At 37.7% G+C, this 12,721-nt stretch overlaps 1 protein-coding gene across 2 annotated transcripts in view; it reads left to right on the forward strand.

Moving 5' to 3' along the window:
• The window catches only part of trappc9 (trafficking protein particle complex 9), a 214,892-nt gene that overhangs the window by 42,943 nt on the left and 159,228 nt on the right, over nt 1–12,721 (forward strand). For both annotated transcript variants that reach the window (XM_023345160.1, XM_023345161.1), the window contains 3 exons: nt 2,821–2,947; nt 3,062–3,194; nt 6,970–7,133. In XM_023345160.1, coding sequence (XP_023200928.1) covers nt 2,821–2,947; nt 3,062–3,194; nt 6,970–7,133 — 424 coding nt within the window. The remainder of the gene's footprint in view (nt 1–2,820; nt 2,948–3,061; nt 3,195–6,969; nt 7,134–12,721) is intronic.

Consider the following 12,721-nt stretch of genomic DNA (forward strand, 5'->3'; position numbering starts at 1 on the left):
AAATAAACAAAACAACAGAAATAAGAAATGAAAACTGTCCTTCAGAAAAAGGGTTAGTAGAGACCAAAGCACCAAACTGCAGACTTTTGTCATCTTGTTTTTTGTGAAAAAAGAGCGAAAATAAAAAGAGATAAACGATAAATCATTCTAATTGAAATTTCTGAGTTTGTTTAAATTTATCATGCGATTAATTGATTTGTTGCTTATTGCGACAGGCCTAAACGTTACAAACTATTTCTAACCCTTGAACTTTTTGAATTGACTGTATTTTATTGCGTTTTATGTGAAAGACAATCACAAAATAACAAGTGGAATACAAGGTATAGTAGGTATGTCTCCAGCCATATCTACAGGCTGGAATGTTTTATAATTCTTTGAAAATAGCCCAATATGTGTGTACATTTTTAATTTAAGACACTGGTTTTCAATCATCCATACTTTTTGGTTTGGATGTGGGCTTTGACTAGACCATTCTAACACGTGAATCTACTTTTATCCAAATCACTTTAATCCTTCTCTGGATTGGTTTATTGTTGTGTCAGAAAACAATGTAACATTCTAGTTTTCAGTCTTTTGCAGCTTCCAGCTGGTTTCTGTCCAGAATTTCCTCGTATTTGGCTCCTTCCGTCTTTCCAGTAACTCTGACCAGATTCCCTCTCCCTGATGAAGAAAAACATCCCCACTGCATGATACATAATCTCACCAAGTATTTTTGTGTAGTTTCTAACGCAACTATCTTATTACACTTGAAATAAGACAAAACTAACTTACAAGCAACTCTTCAGAAAGATATAGGAGCTTGTTTTAAGTCAATAATTCCTAAATAATGGTGAAAAGGTACCAGTTCCAATGGCAGATTATTTCACTTAAACATGAAAAAAATATCTCATTAGTAAAATAATCCACCACTGGAACAACATTAAGAAGTTATTGAGTTAAGACAAGTTCCTATATCCTTCTGAAAAGTTACTTGTAAGTTATTTTCATCTCATTTCTTATTGTACTAGAAACTAGACCAACATTACTTAGACCAAAATGTTCCTTCCACTTCACAATCACAGTTTTCTGTTGGTCTGCCACATGAGATCCAGGTAAAAATAATTTTGTGGTTTTAACGTGATTAAATGTGGAGAAAGTTCCTGACATGTGAATACTTGTACAAGGCACTGTATAATAACCAGTGGTGGAGAAAGTACTCATACAATGTACTTAAGTAAAAGTACAAATACACAGACAAAAATTTACTCAAGTAAAAGTCAAAGTACCACATTATTATTTTACTTAAGTAAAAGTAAGAAAGTACAAGCTTTTAAAACTACTTAAGTATTAAAAGTAAAAGTACTTGCTGACCATAATACCTAACGGCTTATATAATGTCATTAAGTGTACCTATCGTATTTAGTTTTAATAAATCAGTAATGTACCATTTTAATGAGCAATGCTGTTACTTGCAAGTTCATGCTAGCTTATAACAATATACAGTAATCGTATTTATTTACTGCAGTCGAGTTCAACAAAAAGCTTGCTAAGATTACATAAAACTTCACTAACACAAATTAATTTAACATCGATAGCGTTTAGCAACTTAACTTACCTCAATATGTTTTTTCAAATTTGATGGTGAATTTTTGAAAGATAGAATTTCATGCTTTCGGGGAAGGCAAAGGCGGCATTGGAATCTCCAGGAAGCGTTTTTTGACCCAGTTATTTCAAAGAAATCTTTTAAATAAGGCCATGGGTGGGGCAGGTCTTCTGGAGGATGACTATCCTTGGACTCCATTCTGGGAGTTAATGATTCTGCAGGTCCTGCGTACTGTGCTGCTCTTCTTGAGGGAGGGGCTAATGGTTATTTCCCGCTTTGGATTGGTTCAGCGGACTGATTCTGCTCTCGCCATTGGATACTTTCAAATTAACGAACAAATCAAAAAACTGAAATGCGTCTTGGATGTAACGAGTAACGAAACGCTATATAGAAATGTAGTGAAGTAGAAAGTACAGATACTTACTGTTAAATGTAGTGGAGTAAAAGTAGAAAGTATCCATTATTAAATCTACTTAAGTAAAGTACAGATACACGAAAATTGTACTTAAGTACAGTAACGAAGTACTTGTACTTCGTTACTTCCTACCACTGATAATAACCAGAAATCTCACGCAGCGTTTCCTTTTTATGGGCTTTATTTAAGCGAATTTAAATTCAGTCCACATAACTTTTATTTAATTGTTTGAAAATTACCTTCAGGGTGGCCAGTGTACACTCTGTGATGCATTAAAAAACATTGGCTGTGGATGTGTTGTTGTCTGTAAAACCCAGCTGGAATTCGGACTGTCGAATTTCAAAGCTTTCTGATTCCTCCTCCTCCTCCTGCGTTCTGATCTGTACGTCTTATTTTCAGTCACCTCTCAGGCATGCAGTGATTTTCTGCTGTTGGAATTGGCCACCAGATTATTTTTTTTTTATATATTTTTTGTACCCTGCCAGGGGGTCTTTTTGTGGGCTCTAGTGTCCCTTACGTTTTGAAAGTAGGCTGACAGGCCACCAGATTTTTATCTGTAGGACAGCACACAGGTGCTCAGAATCGCTCAGCCACACTTGATTCTCCGTCCACGGAGGAACAAGAAAAACAAACGCGAATCATGTTGGCACAGAATGCTGAAAGTGTCAAAATAAGACAAGTCTGGTTAGCTTAGTTGGAGTTGTTGCTCTCTGGGATAATTTCCCTCTCCACCGGGTTATTAGCAGTTAGGTTTTTGATAAAAATTACACTATTTTACATCTGGAGCATCTGCTGATGATTACTGATTCTGTGTTGCTTTCAGGGTCTGCTGACTTCTGGAGTGGAGTTTGAATCTCTGCCAGCTGCTCTGTCTCTGCCCGCCGAGTCCGGGCTGTACCCCGTCACTCTGGTCGGAGTCCCGCGCACAGCTGGCAACATTACGGTGAACGGTCAGTGCCGCATATGTTGCACAGATTATTCTTGTCGTGTGGCTCTGGCCCAAAGTCAACAGTTGTTTAATCCGCCGCTCTAAACAGCCGGACCGCTCTCCCATGTTTCTGCAGGTTACCACACGTCCATATTCGGCGTGAGCAGCGACTGCCTGCTGGAAGGCCTGCCTAGCGTGAAGACAAGCGGCTGTTTAGTGGAAGTCATTCCCTCCCTTCCTCGGCTTCAGCTCAGCACATCACTTCCACGGTTAGACAACAGAAAATTTGTATTTTTGTGTTACTGCTTCTCCTTTCATCGAAAATCTTCTTTGTTTTTGTTCACATTCTAGATGAAAGGCTTTTTTTCATCTGATGTTACAAAGCAGCCAATCAGCTCTTTGTGCACTTGTGTTTTCACCCACATTGGGGGATTTTGACTAAAACTTTTGTTTTGCATGCTTTGATCAATTGTGGACTTGCTCATGTGCTTCAGATGGCCGCACATTCTCCAGCTAGAGAGCACAATTCAAGATTCAATCCAAGATTGGAGAAATTATTTTGTCCAAATAGCACAAACATAATAAAAATATAGAATAAATACAAAATAAAACAAATACTGGAAAGCACAAGATGTGCAATATTTAACAAACAGTACAATAGAATCGGCCAAGTCATTGGTTACCTACAGAGTTATGTTGTTGCGCAACACCCCCCCCCCTCCTTTCTGTCTCTACTCTCTCACTCTCTACTTCCTCTTCTGAGAGGGGAGATGTGCTACCAGCTCTCCTTCTAACGGGTTAATTGAGTTTCCTAAATCTGCTGGGATTTACCCTGTCCAGAACTGAAGTAAACTCTGTTTAAGCTGGTTTCGAGAAACGATTCGCCTGGTTTTCTGACGGCCTACATCCAGGTGTCTCACCCTTCTTCCCCCTGTGAATTAGCCAGACTGAGCAGCCTACAGCCAACTAGTTTCACAGAGCACACCTGTTAATGGTCGCTCGTTCTCTATTTTACAACTTGCATTTGTTATTGAACCAGGTAGGTTTTAGTGACTCGGGCGAGTCCCAAGGATGACGTTTTAAATATGGGCTACCAGCAACCTATAAAACATTTTAAACTTTTTCCTCTCCAGAATCAAACATCACAGCTATTTTACAACCATCAAAGAACTTTAAGGTGACTCATTAACTGAATGTCCACAACATCTTTTAGACTTTCTTTATGCTAAATATTTTATTAGTAAGGCATTTTTGCAAGGGTCAGTACAGCTTAATTCAGTAGCAGAAATAATCAAATAAGTAAAATCAATCATCTAGTCTATCTTTCCCTACTGCTGACTGAGAACTAAAAAAAAAGGGAACCTTTGAGAGAGACGGACGGAGTTTGACGTTTCGAACCCCAGACCTGGCTTGATGATGAAGAAGGTGCTGCAGCAGGAGGAAGATGTTGATCGGCGAAGGCAGGAATCTCTGTAGGTCTGATGAGCTTCTTCTCCGCATGGATGGTGAGGTCACACAGGACTTGGTGCTGGCAGGAAGGAAGGCCCCAGTTCTTCTTCTTTGTCTTTGCCTTTGTCTTCATCTTTGTCTTTGGGGTCTGAACCCAGCCGATGAGAGAAGTGCGATTTGAAGCCACAGGTTGTGGGCCTGACGGGTTGGTCCCCATGGCAGGACAGTCTTCGGCTCCGTGGCCCCGGCTCTTCTTCAGCTGCAGAGTTCTTTGTCCATCTCTTGGCTCGAAGCTGCCCGGAGGATCCAACAAAAGGTTCCTCTTTTGCACCCACCTCTTATAGGGTTTATCCACCCTTTTGGTGCGTTTTCATTGGCTGTCTGCTTAGACAGATGATCTCATATCCATCACTGTCTTACAGACATTATGTCCTGATGTCTGTGCTAATGTCTCAGAGTTGCTCAACCTCCTGTCCATTGCCTGCACAACCTTTCACCTACTCTCTAAATAAGGCGTTGATCATCTCTGCTCTCCTGTTAGTTCCTTGCCTTTCACCTTTCACCTACTCTCTACCTCCAACATATCAGTGATGTTTAATTGCAGTTACACCTTTTACACCATTTCAAGTTCAATGTCAAAATCACATTTATATCACATTTATTTTCTTTAGCTTCTCTGATTTAGCATTCATTTATAATTTTATAACCATAACTTATATCACATTTATTTTCTTCAGCTTCTCTGATTTATCATTCATTTATGATTTTATAACCATAACTTATTAATTATACTTATTATAATCTTAATGTGAGTTATTACAGATGTTTTTCTGAAAAGAAACCAAGAATAATACATGATTCTAATTATTTGATGCCAAAGTTACAGTTACTTGTTTTTCTTGTAACTGTTCCCACAAATGTTCGTGTAAATATTATTACAAGTAAACCAATATTAATATAAGTATTTTACTTTGAATCTTATCAAATTACTCAAAATGTTTTAGATTTCATTCTTTAAAACTTTCATGATTTAAAATAAGAAATAGTCTCAGCTATTTTTTATAAATCTGCAGGCTGGAAACTAACTTCCTCTTTTTCCAGGAAACCTGCTTTTCTTGCTTCATGACTCTCTCTGACTGACTATGATTTCTTATGATTAGATAAAAAAAAGTAGAATTAAAGCAAAGTTTGCATGAGACAAAAACAACACACACAACCAGATTTATTTTATTGACACTTAAGTCTACTGTTGGGCCTAGATATCACTTGAGTGATTCATTTTAAAGATAACTTTATTTATTATTACTGTTAAACTAACTTTATTGACACTTAAGTCTACTGTTGGGCCTTGATGTCACTTGAGTGATTCATTTTAAAGATAACTTTGTTTATTATTACTGTTAAACTAAAATCTCCAGCATGGGGAAGTGGGATGAGCTCGGATTTTCTTGACAGTTATGTATACTGATGTTATGTAGACTCATAGCAGAGCTCCTGAAATGTTCAGTCCTACAGCCCACTGACAGGAACCTTGGTCTATGGCTGCTCTCTGGCCCAGCCAGGATGGATGAAGGGTGACTGTTACAGGCAGGGTTGCTCTGTGCCTGAGTCCACAGTCAAACTGTGGATGGGTTTGTTCAGTCGCTTCCAGTTTCTCTCTGTCAAAGCCCTGCCGCAGGAGACAACAGAATATCGCTGAGCACTTTGAGCTATTGACTTGCATAACATCTCACAGCACACATTGAAAGACTTTAGCCTCCATAGAAAGTGTAGTGACTCTGTCCCTTATGAAACAAAGCAACACAGTTTGTTGATCAATCCAGATTGCCATTCAGATGAATTCGCAGAGACTTGCAGATACTTGTAGGTCCCAACCACCTCTATGTCAACCCCAGCAATGTTCACTGGTAGTGCAGGGTTGGAGTTAGACCTACTGAAATCAATAACCACATCCTTAGTTTTGGTGGTGTTCAGTTGGAGGTGGTTTCTATAATGGCAAGTTATCCAGATCCTTAAGCAACAATGCAGCTCCAGCCCCACCGTGTCTGGCAACAGGTATGATGGGTATTGTTTGGAAATGCTGTTAGTTTTATGCCAGATGTAACAGGATGCACACCTTCCAGGAGTTGTATTATGTCTCTAGTTAATCCACAGATTATTTTCTCAAAAGACTTGGGTTTCATTAAGCTATATTCTTGACACCCACTGAACTAACTGGTCAACTCTTCTGCTGTTACATTTGACTGGTTGGCTACTGGCTACTGGGAGTTATATTATTGTTTTTACTTAACCGTACTAATGTAAAGTCTGTCTTTACTTACTTGAAGCACAAGTAACCAAAGACATCTTTGTTTCAACTTGTTAAATTGTTGAAAAAGACTTTGACCTTGAGGTTTCCAGTTTGTATTCCCACTTTTTGTGTCGTGCAGTGGTTAGCATACGGTGCACAGAGGCAAAATATAAAAGTGGGTTTCTGGACTTTCTATCAAATGAAAACTTATTAATTTAGACTCTTTGAAAGCATTGCCATAGATGTTTCTTTGCCCTGCTGAAGGACAACCATTGTAACTTCTGTGTTTTTCATTTTCCATACAGATCAGCTCACACCCCTCAGCATATGTCCAAAGAAGAACTGTCCAGCTCTGTGTCCGTGCAGCTCTTTAATGGAGAGAGGCAGCAGCTGACCATCACCTTGGAGAACATTGGCATGGAAGACATCGAGAGTCTGGAGCTGACCTCTAAGACTGTCAACACTAAAGGTGAGAATTTTACAGTTTGGATTCCAGATGACTCACCTAATAAATAGAAAGGTGTTTCTTTTCATTAAAGCAAAAACACATGAGACTTTTGATTTAATAAACAAGCTCAGAACTAAAGCAGCCACAGCCGGGGACTCTGTGCTGCCTCAGTGTGGACGGCCTTTGATGTTCTTCACTACACATTGGATTGGCGCTCCAGTCTTTTCCAGTGTCTGTGGTGCTGCTCGGGGTCACCACCCTATTTTCTCTGGTTCTGGATCTGTCATGCCCCTGTGGCTTTTTAGTTTGTGTTTCATCTCTTTGTTCAACACCTGCTCACACCTCCCATCTCTGCAGTCCTGCTCAGTGGGACTGCTAATGCATCCTCCTTTTTGTCTTCATCCCGCTGTCTGTTACAGAAGCTTTTCTCTCAAATGGTCTGCATGAACTTATCGTTCTTTCTTACAAGTGATTAGAATTTTGTCATTCAGGAAATAATAGTTTATGACGCAAATGTTTTGCAGGATTTGATCATTTCAAGTTCTAATACACTCATTGTCATTCTGGGATTTTATGATGCATTTAGATAGAGTTGGGCGATACGGCTTCAAAGTTAAATGTTTTTATCATACCAAATCCAATTTCCGATTTTATTTTTTTTTCTTAATTTCTTTCCTTAAATTGGATATATCATGGGAAAAAACAACTTTTTATCCCTTAAATATATCTAGTCTTATACTTGGGGTTCAGAAAAATTGAAATTACTCTCTTTTGGGGCTGCATGTATTTCTTCATGTTCTGTTTGGGTCTTATTTTTCAATCCATTCAGTTTCATCTATTCCCCACTGTGCTATTTGAAGACTTCTACCACAGTATTTGCTGGGGAGATACTAAACAAGGTCCTGGACCTCTGGCTAATCATTTTTGCAAATCCACCAATTATTTTTCTCACCAAAGTGTTGTAGTCCAAGTTCAGTAATGCCCAACCTACAAGTGGATAAGTCAAAATGTTCTTTTGTGTTATTAACCTATACAATTAATTACAGCATCCCGCAGCCTCAGGTCACCTACTAGTGAAGCGCACAGCGGAGCGGAGCACAGCAAAGACGCATGCAGTCTGGGCTTAATGGTGTAAAAAAAAAACCTTTTAAAATAAAAACAATAATGCTTAACATTATAAACACTGTGGAGAAAACCGGAGAAGATGACCTTGGTCTTGGTTCATCGATAAATATTTCTGTTTCCCCTGAAAAACACACCATTAGCTGTGATTTCTGCTAGTATGACATCATGAAATAATCCTGTATTGATAATGCTGCCACTGCAACGATATCATTTCCCTTCGGGTTTTAAAACATATTAATTAATCTATTTCTGCTTAGTTTAATATGAACTGAACTAAACAGAGCTCTGTTGCAGAGTTCAAGTACCTTGGCATGTTTTAGATAATCCAAAAAAGTAAAACGTTATATAATCCGGCTTCTCTGTTTTCTTTTATTCCTTTTTGTTGAGAAAAAAACAGATGTTTCTAGTCCAGGTCAAAGTTTGTGTGACCTGTTCACTTAGTAATCCTTCATTTTTCTCTTACATACTTCTCTGGCCCACATGAAGACATATTCTTAAGACAGCTTTAGGGAAACAGACTAGGAACATTTCGTCTCTCTTTGTGTTCAGCAGTTGCTCGATCACATTGTGACAAGCAAACCAGGAAACGCAGGAAGCCGGCATTAATGGAACGATCCGAACCCGTCAGCCTCGTCGTATCAGGCAGCTTTTGTTAGATTCCTTGGGTCACTTTTCTACTTGTTCGCACTTTACGTGAACGCTTGCTCTCAAAAAAGGCGCGAATACAGGAAAAGCCTGTGGTGACCCACGCTGATGGATAATTCATGACTCACTGATAACATGGTGAGGAAAGGACTCTTTAACTCCCCAGCAGCTTGGGGGTTCTCTAGAAATGATCTGCTTAGGTGAATTGAAATCCGCCTGTTGGCGTGTAATGAGACAATGTTCTCATTAATGTTGTTTTACATTTTAAAAGACACATTTGAATAATATCTACATTTAAGAAGCTCTGTACTTTGCATTTCTCTCCCTGGTGGCCACACTCAAAGGAAGTTGTGATTTTACTTGTTCAAGTTTGAAATAGAGTTTTCCCATAAAGCTTGTTGATTAAAGAAAAACCCTTACTTTAGGAAATACACAAAGATTATAGCTCAAATCACTATACTGGTATTTACTTTTAACCTCTGAGCTTTCTGTGTCCAAATGATAATTCAGAAAATTTCTAGTTGTCCTGAAACCATATAGACAGAGCCAAGGAGCAGGTTGTATCATCGTTTTTAAAAATTACTCTTATGTCTCTGCTTTAGAGACAGTCACGTCATCATTTTAAACTTGACATAACGTTTATCATCAAAGAGGATGTAAGTTTTCTGTTATTGCTGAAACATTGTTCATTATCATCCTCTTTGTTGTTCAATTTTCTCATCATTGATTCAATGTGGCTTTTTCATCAAACGCTACTCTTTCTACTTTTAGGGTCTTTTATTCATGTTCATGTTCTGAACTTTGCATCAATCCCTGGCATTAGTTTTTTCCGGTGGAATTTGGGGAAAAGTAACACTCGTGAATATCTGGACTCTTAAAGTGTAATTATTCTCCATGCTTAGCAACCAGGAAATTAAGATGTATGTTACAGTTTGAACAGTCAGCATTAAATGACTTTTTAATTTTTTTTTATGCTTTTGGTCGGGGATCTGATCTTAGATCAATGAGAGCTTCACATTGTTTGTTCGGTTTTTCTTAATGACTGTTTAATGTAGTACCAACATGGAAAACCCACAACAGCAGGTTTTTTTTCTTGTTTTGATGAGTTTTTTTGTATTTTGTCAATTCTAATTGTATTTTTTTCCATGTCAACCAACAATCTTAGGAGTTAGTTTGATTCTCTGCTAAAACATTGTAATTAAATAGTAAAAGTTACAAATTAATATATATAGTAAAGTTCATTTTGGCCTTTTTGAAAAATTGTCACTAGAGCTATTATTGCGACATAATTGCTAAGATGGCAACAGTGCTTTCCCTCGCCATGACCACGCCCTCAATTAACCCCGTCCAATCATCTCCACACTTGGCCCTCAGTGTCTTTTGGCTCCACCCACTTTGATGGACTCTTGCAAAATTGAGGTCATAGGTTTGGTTCTACTTTAACAAATTTTCTTCGTCTTGCCAAAAAAACAAACTAATGCCATACTGCCCCATTGTGGTTGTAGCAGCATATTACAGGTATTTTGCTTCAACAATGATATTGTCATATAGTGGAACTGAAATACTCAATACTCAATGGCGTTGGTGTATTTAACTCTAACAAGCTGATCAAATCAGTGTTGAACATGTTTCTCTGTTTCTAAAACTCCACACGTTGCCACAACGACAATTGAGACCCCCATTTTTAACTTTACAAAATGTTCTAAATTGAGTTCTTGTGTCAGCAAAGTAAAAGCCTCGGGGGGGGGCATCTTATAGATGACAATAATGTCAGCTCAGCTGAGGTTTGGTGTGTATTTCACAAGAATTTTCTGATTCATTTAGGCTTAATGTGTCTGCAGCCTGTTGTTACTTTCCTGTTGGTGTTCAGAAGATGGCAACTAGTCTCACAGTCTGACTTCTTTTAGAAATAACAAGTAAAACTTATACTTATTCAGAATTTATTTTAGTTTAACTTCTTTTAAGACTTGGGTGTAGTCAGAGTGGCAGCTGTCTATAAGTTTAACTTCTTCTTTATGCTAATCAGTTTCAGGTAATTTTAGAGCAAGTGTTGCTCTAAGTAATGAATCTCTTGCATTAAATTATGTTAAATTAAGGATATGTTGGCCTAACAAATAGATGTAACATGCTAATTATGACACTAAGAAGAAAACAATATCTTTTAGAAAGGCTCTTGAGCTAGCTGAATCCAAATTTCATTATCAGCGGACAGTTCTTTTAAAGAACTGCTGAGTCACGACCAACTCTGAGGAAGACTCACTGACCTGCTTTCACTTGCTCTAAGATTAGAGAAAGAGATTTTTTTACTGGCACGCAAAAAGAGACCAGGTTTTCCTAAAGCAGAGGGTGAAACTCCGAATGAATCAGTGATGAGAATTAAAAAGGAAATCAGCAAATAAAATTCCAGCAAAGTGGGAGACAGGTATGATTACTGAAACCTCATGAAATTTTACAGAAAACCTTCTCCAAAATATGAGTTTTAGAATACGAATTGACAGGAAATCAGTCAGAAGTCTTTGAATGATTGCTATTCTCTGCTTTGTGTAAAGGCGCCAATACAAAACGTAGCTAAGACCAATTTCTCTTTAAGAACTATAGTAGAGGAAAATGTAATAACAATATTCATATAGTTTTTATCTTGCCTCTGTTGCTAAGTGTAATCATTAACTCTTCAAATTAGGAACAGATGCAGCGTTAACGATACAGTGTGAGCCAGCAGTCGCGTTAAACATTTTGAATGTTTTAAAATCAAGCCAAAATGATTGTGGAGTTGACATTTTAACTGTCTTATCACGAAAGCAGTGTTTCTTTTTTTACAACATCTTGAGATCTTGTGGAAAATATCGCTTTTGATAGCCGCTTGCATATCGGTACTTGTTTTTAAAATTAGCAACAAATATTATATTTCCCACAGTTTGACCAGAGGAGAATATTATTATGTTTTGAAGTTTTGTTAATTAACGCTAAATTGGTTGCTGGGGTGAGTTTTCCCCAGTTTTAATAGCTAAAAGGGAAGTTTTTGTTTGTGTCCTGGAAGCTACAATGATTAAGATGCTAAATGCACTTTTACATTTAATTATAAAATGGAAGATGGCAATTAACCAGCAGCAAATTTCCAGTTTTCATGCAAAGTAAGGCAAATATTTGGTTTTTCAGCTACCTCATCCATGTTGGATGTTAAAAAATATCCTACCTGCTGAAGACTTTTGTTAGTGAGCAGGAAATAGAGTTCAGTAAAAGCACACTCATTTCCTCAGGGGAAGATCAGCCTAGCTTGTTGTATGTGAACTCCAAAGTGCTAATTGCTTCACTTGATCCATTTCTTCTTCTTTTGCTGTTGTTGCCGTGGATTCATCTAAAGTGCCATAAGAAAAAAAATTGAGAAAGTTGTAAACACATTTTACTTTTGAAGACTTATTCAAACAACCTTCAGGTCTTTATTTTCTAGCTTTACTGCAGTTCTACAGAAAGCATTTTATCTGTTTTGCAAACGCAAACATGTTCTGTTGGTTTTAAAGATCTGCATTTAAAAAGTGATAGCATTAGAAAGGATTCTTTGACCGCCCCAAAGTCTACAAGCGTCATAAAGACAGAGAGTTGACAAGCCTCAATTGTAATGTGAAAAGTTACCAAATAAAACCAATATACATATTGGGGTTTTTTTGTCTTTATTCAAATGATGTTCGTTGCTAAAACTGACAATGTGTCAGAATGACGATCTCTTTCAGATTTGGCAAAAAAACATCAATGTATTGACAAAATCAAACCATTATAATATGATGTCTGAGAGAGTGTAATACTGATGCTAACATGTTACCATTTTTGTTCTAATCAGAGAC

The sequence above is a fragment of the Xiphophorus maculatus genome, chromosome 13, assembly GCF_002775205.1.
Source record: "Xiphophorus maculatus strain JP 163 A chromosome 13, X_maculatus-5.0-male, whole genome shotgun sequence".
In the NCBI taxonomy this organism is placed as follows: Eukaryota; Metazoa; Chordata; class Actinopteri; order Cyprinodontiformes; family Poeciliidae; genus Xiphophorus; species Xiphophorus maculatus.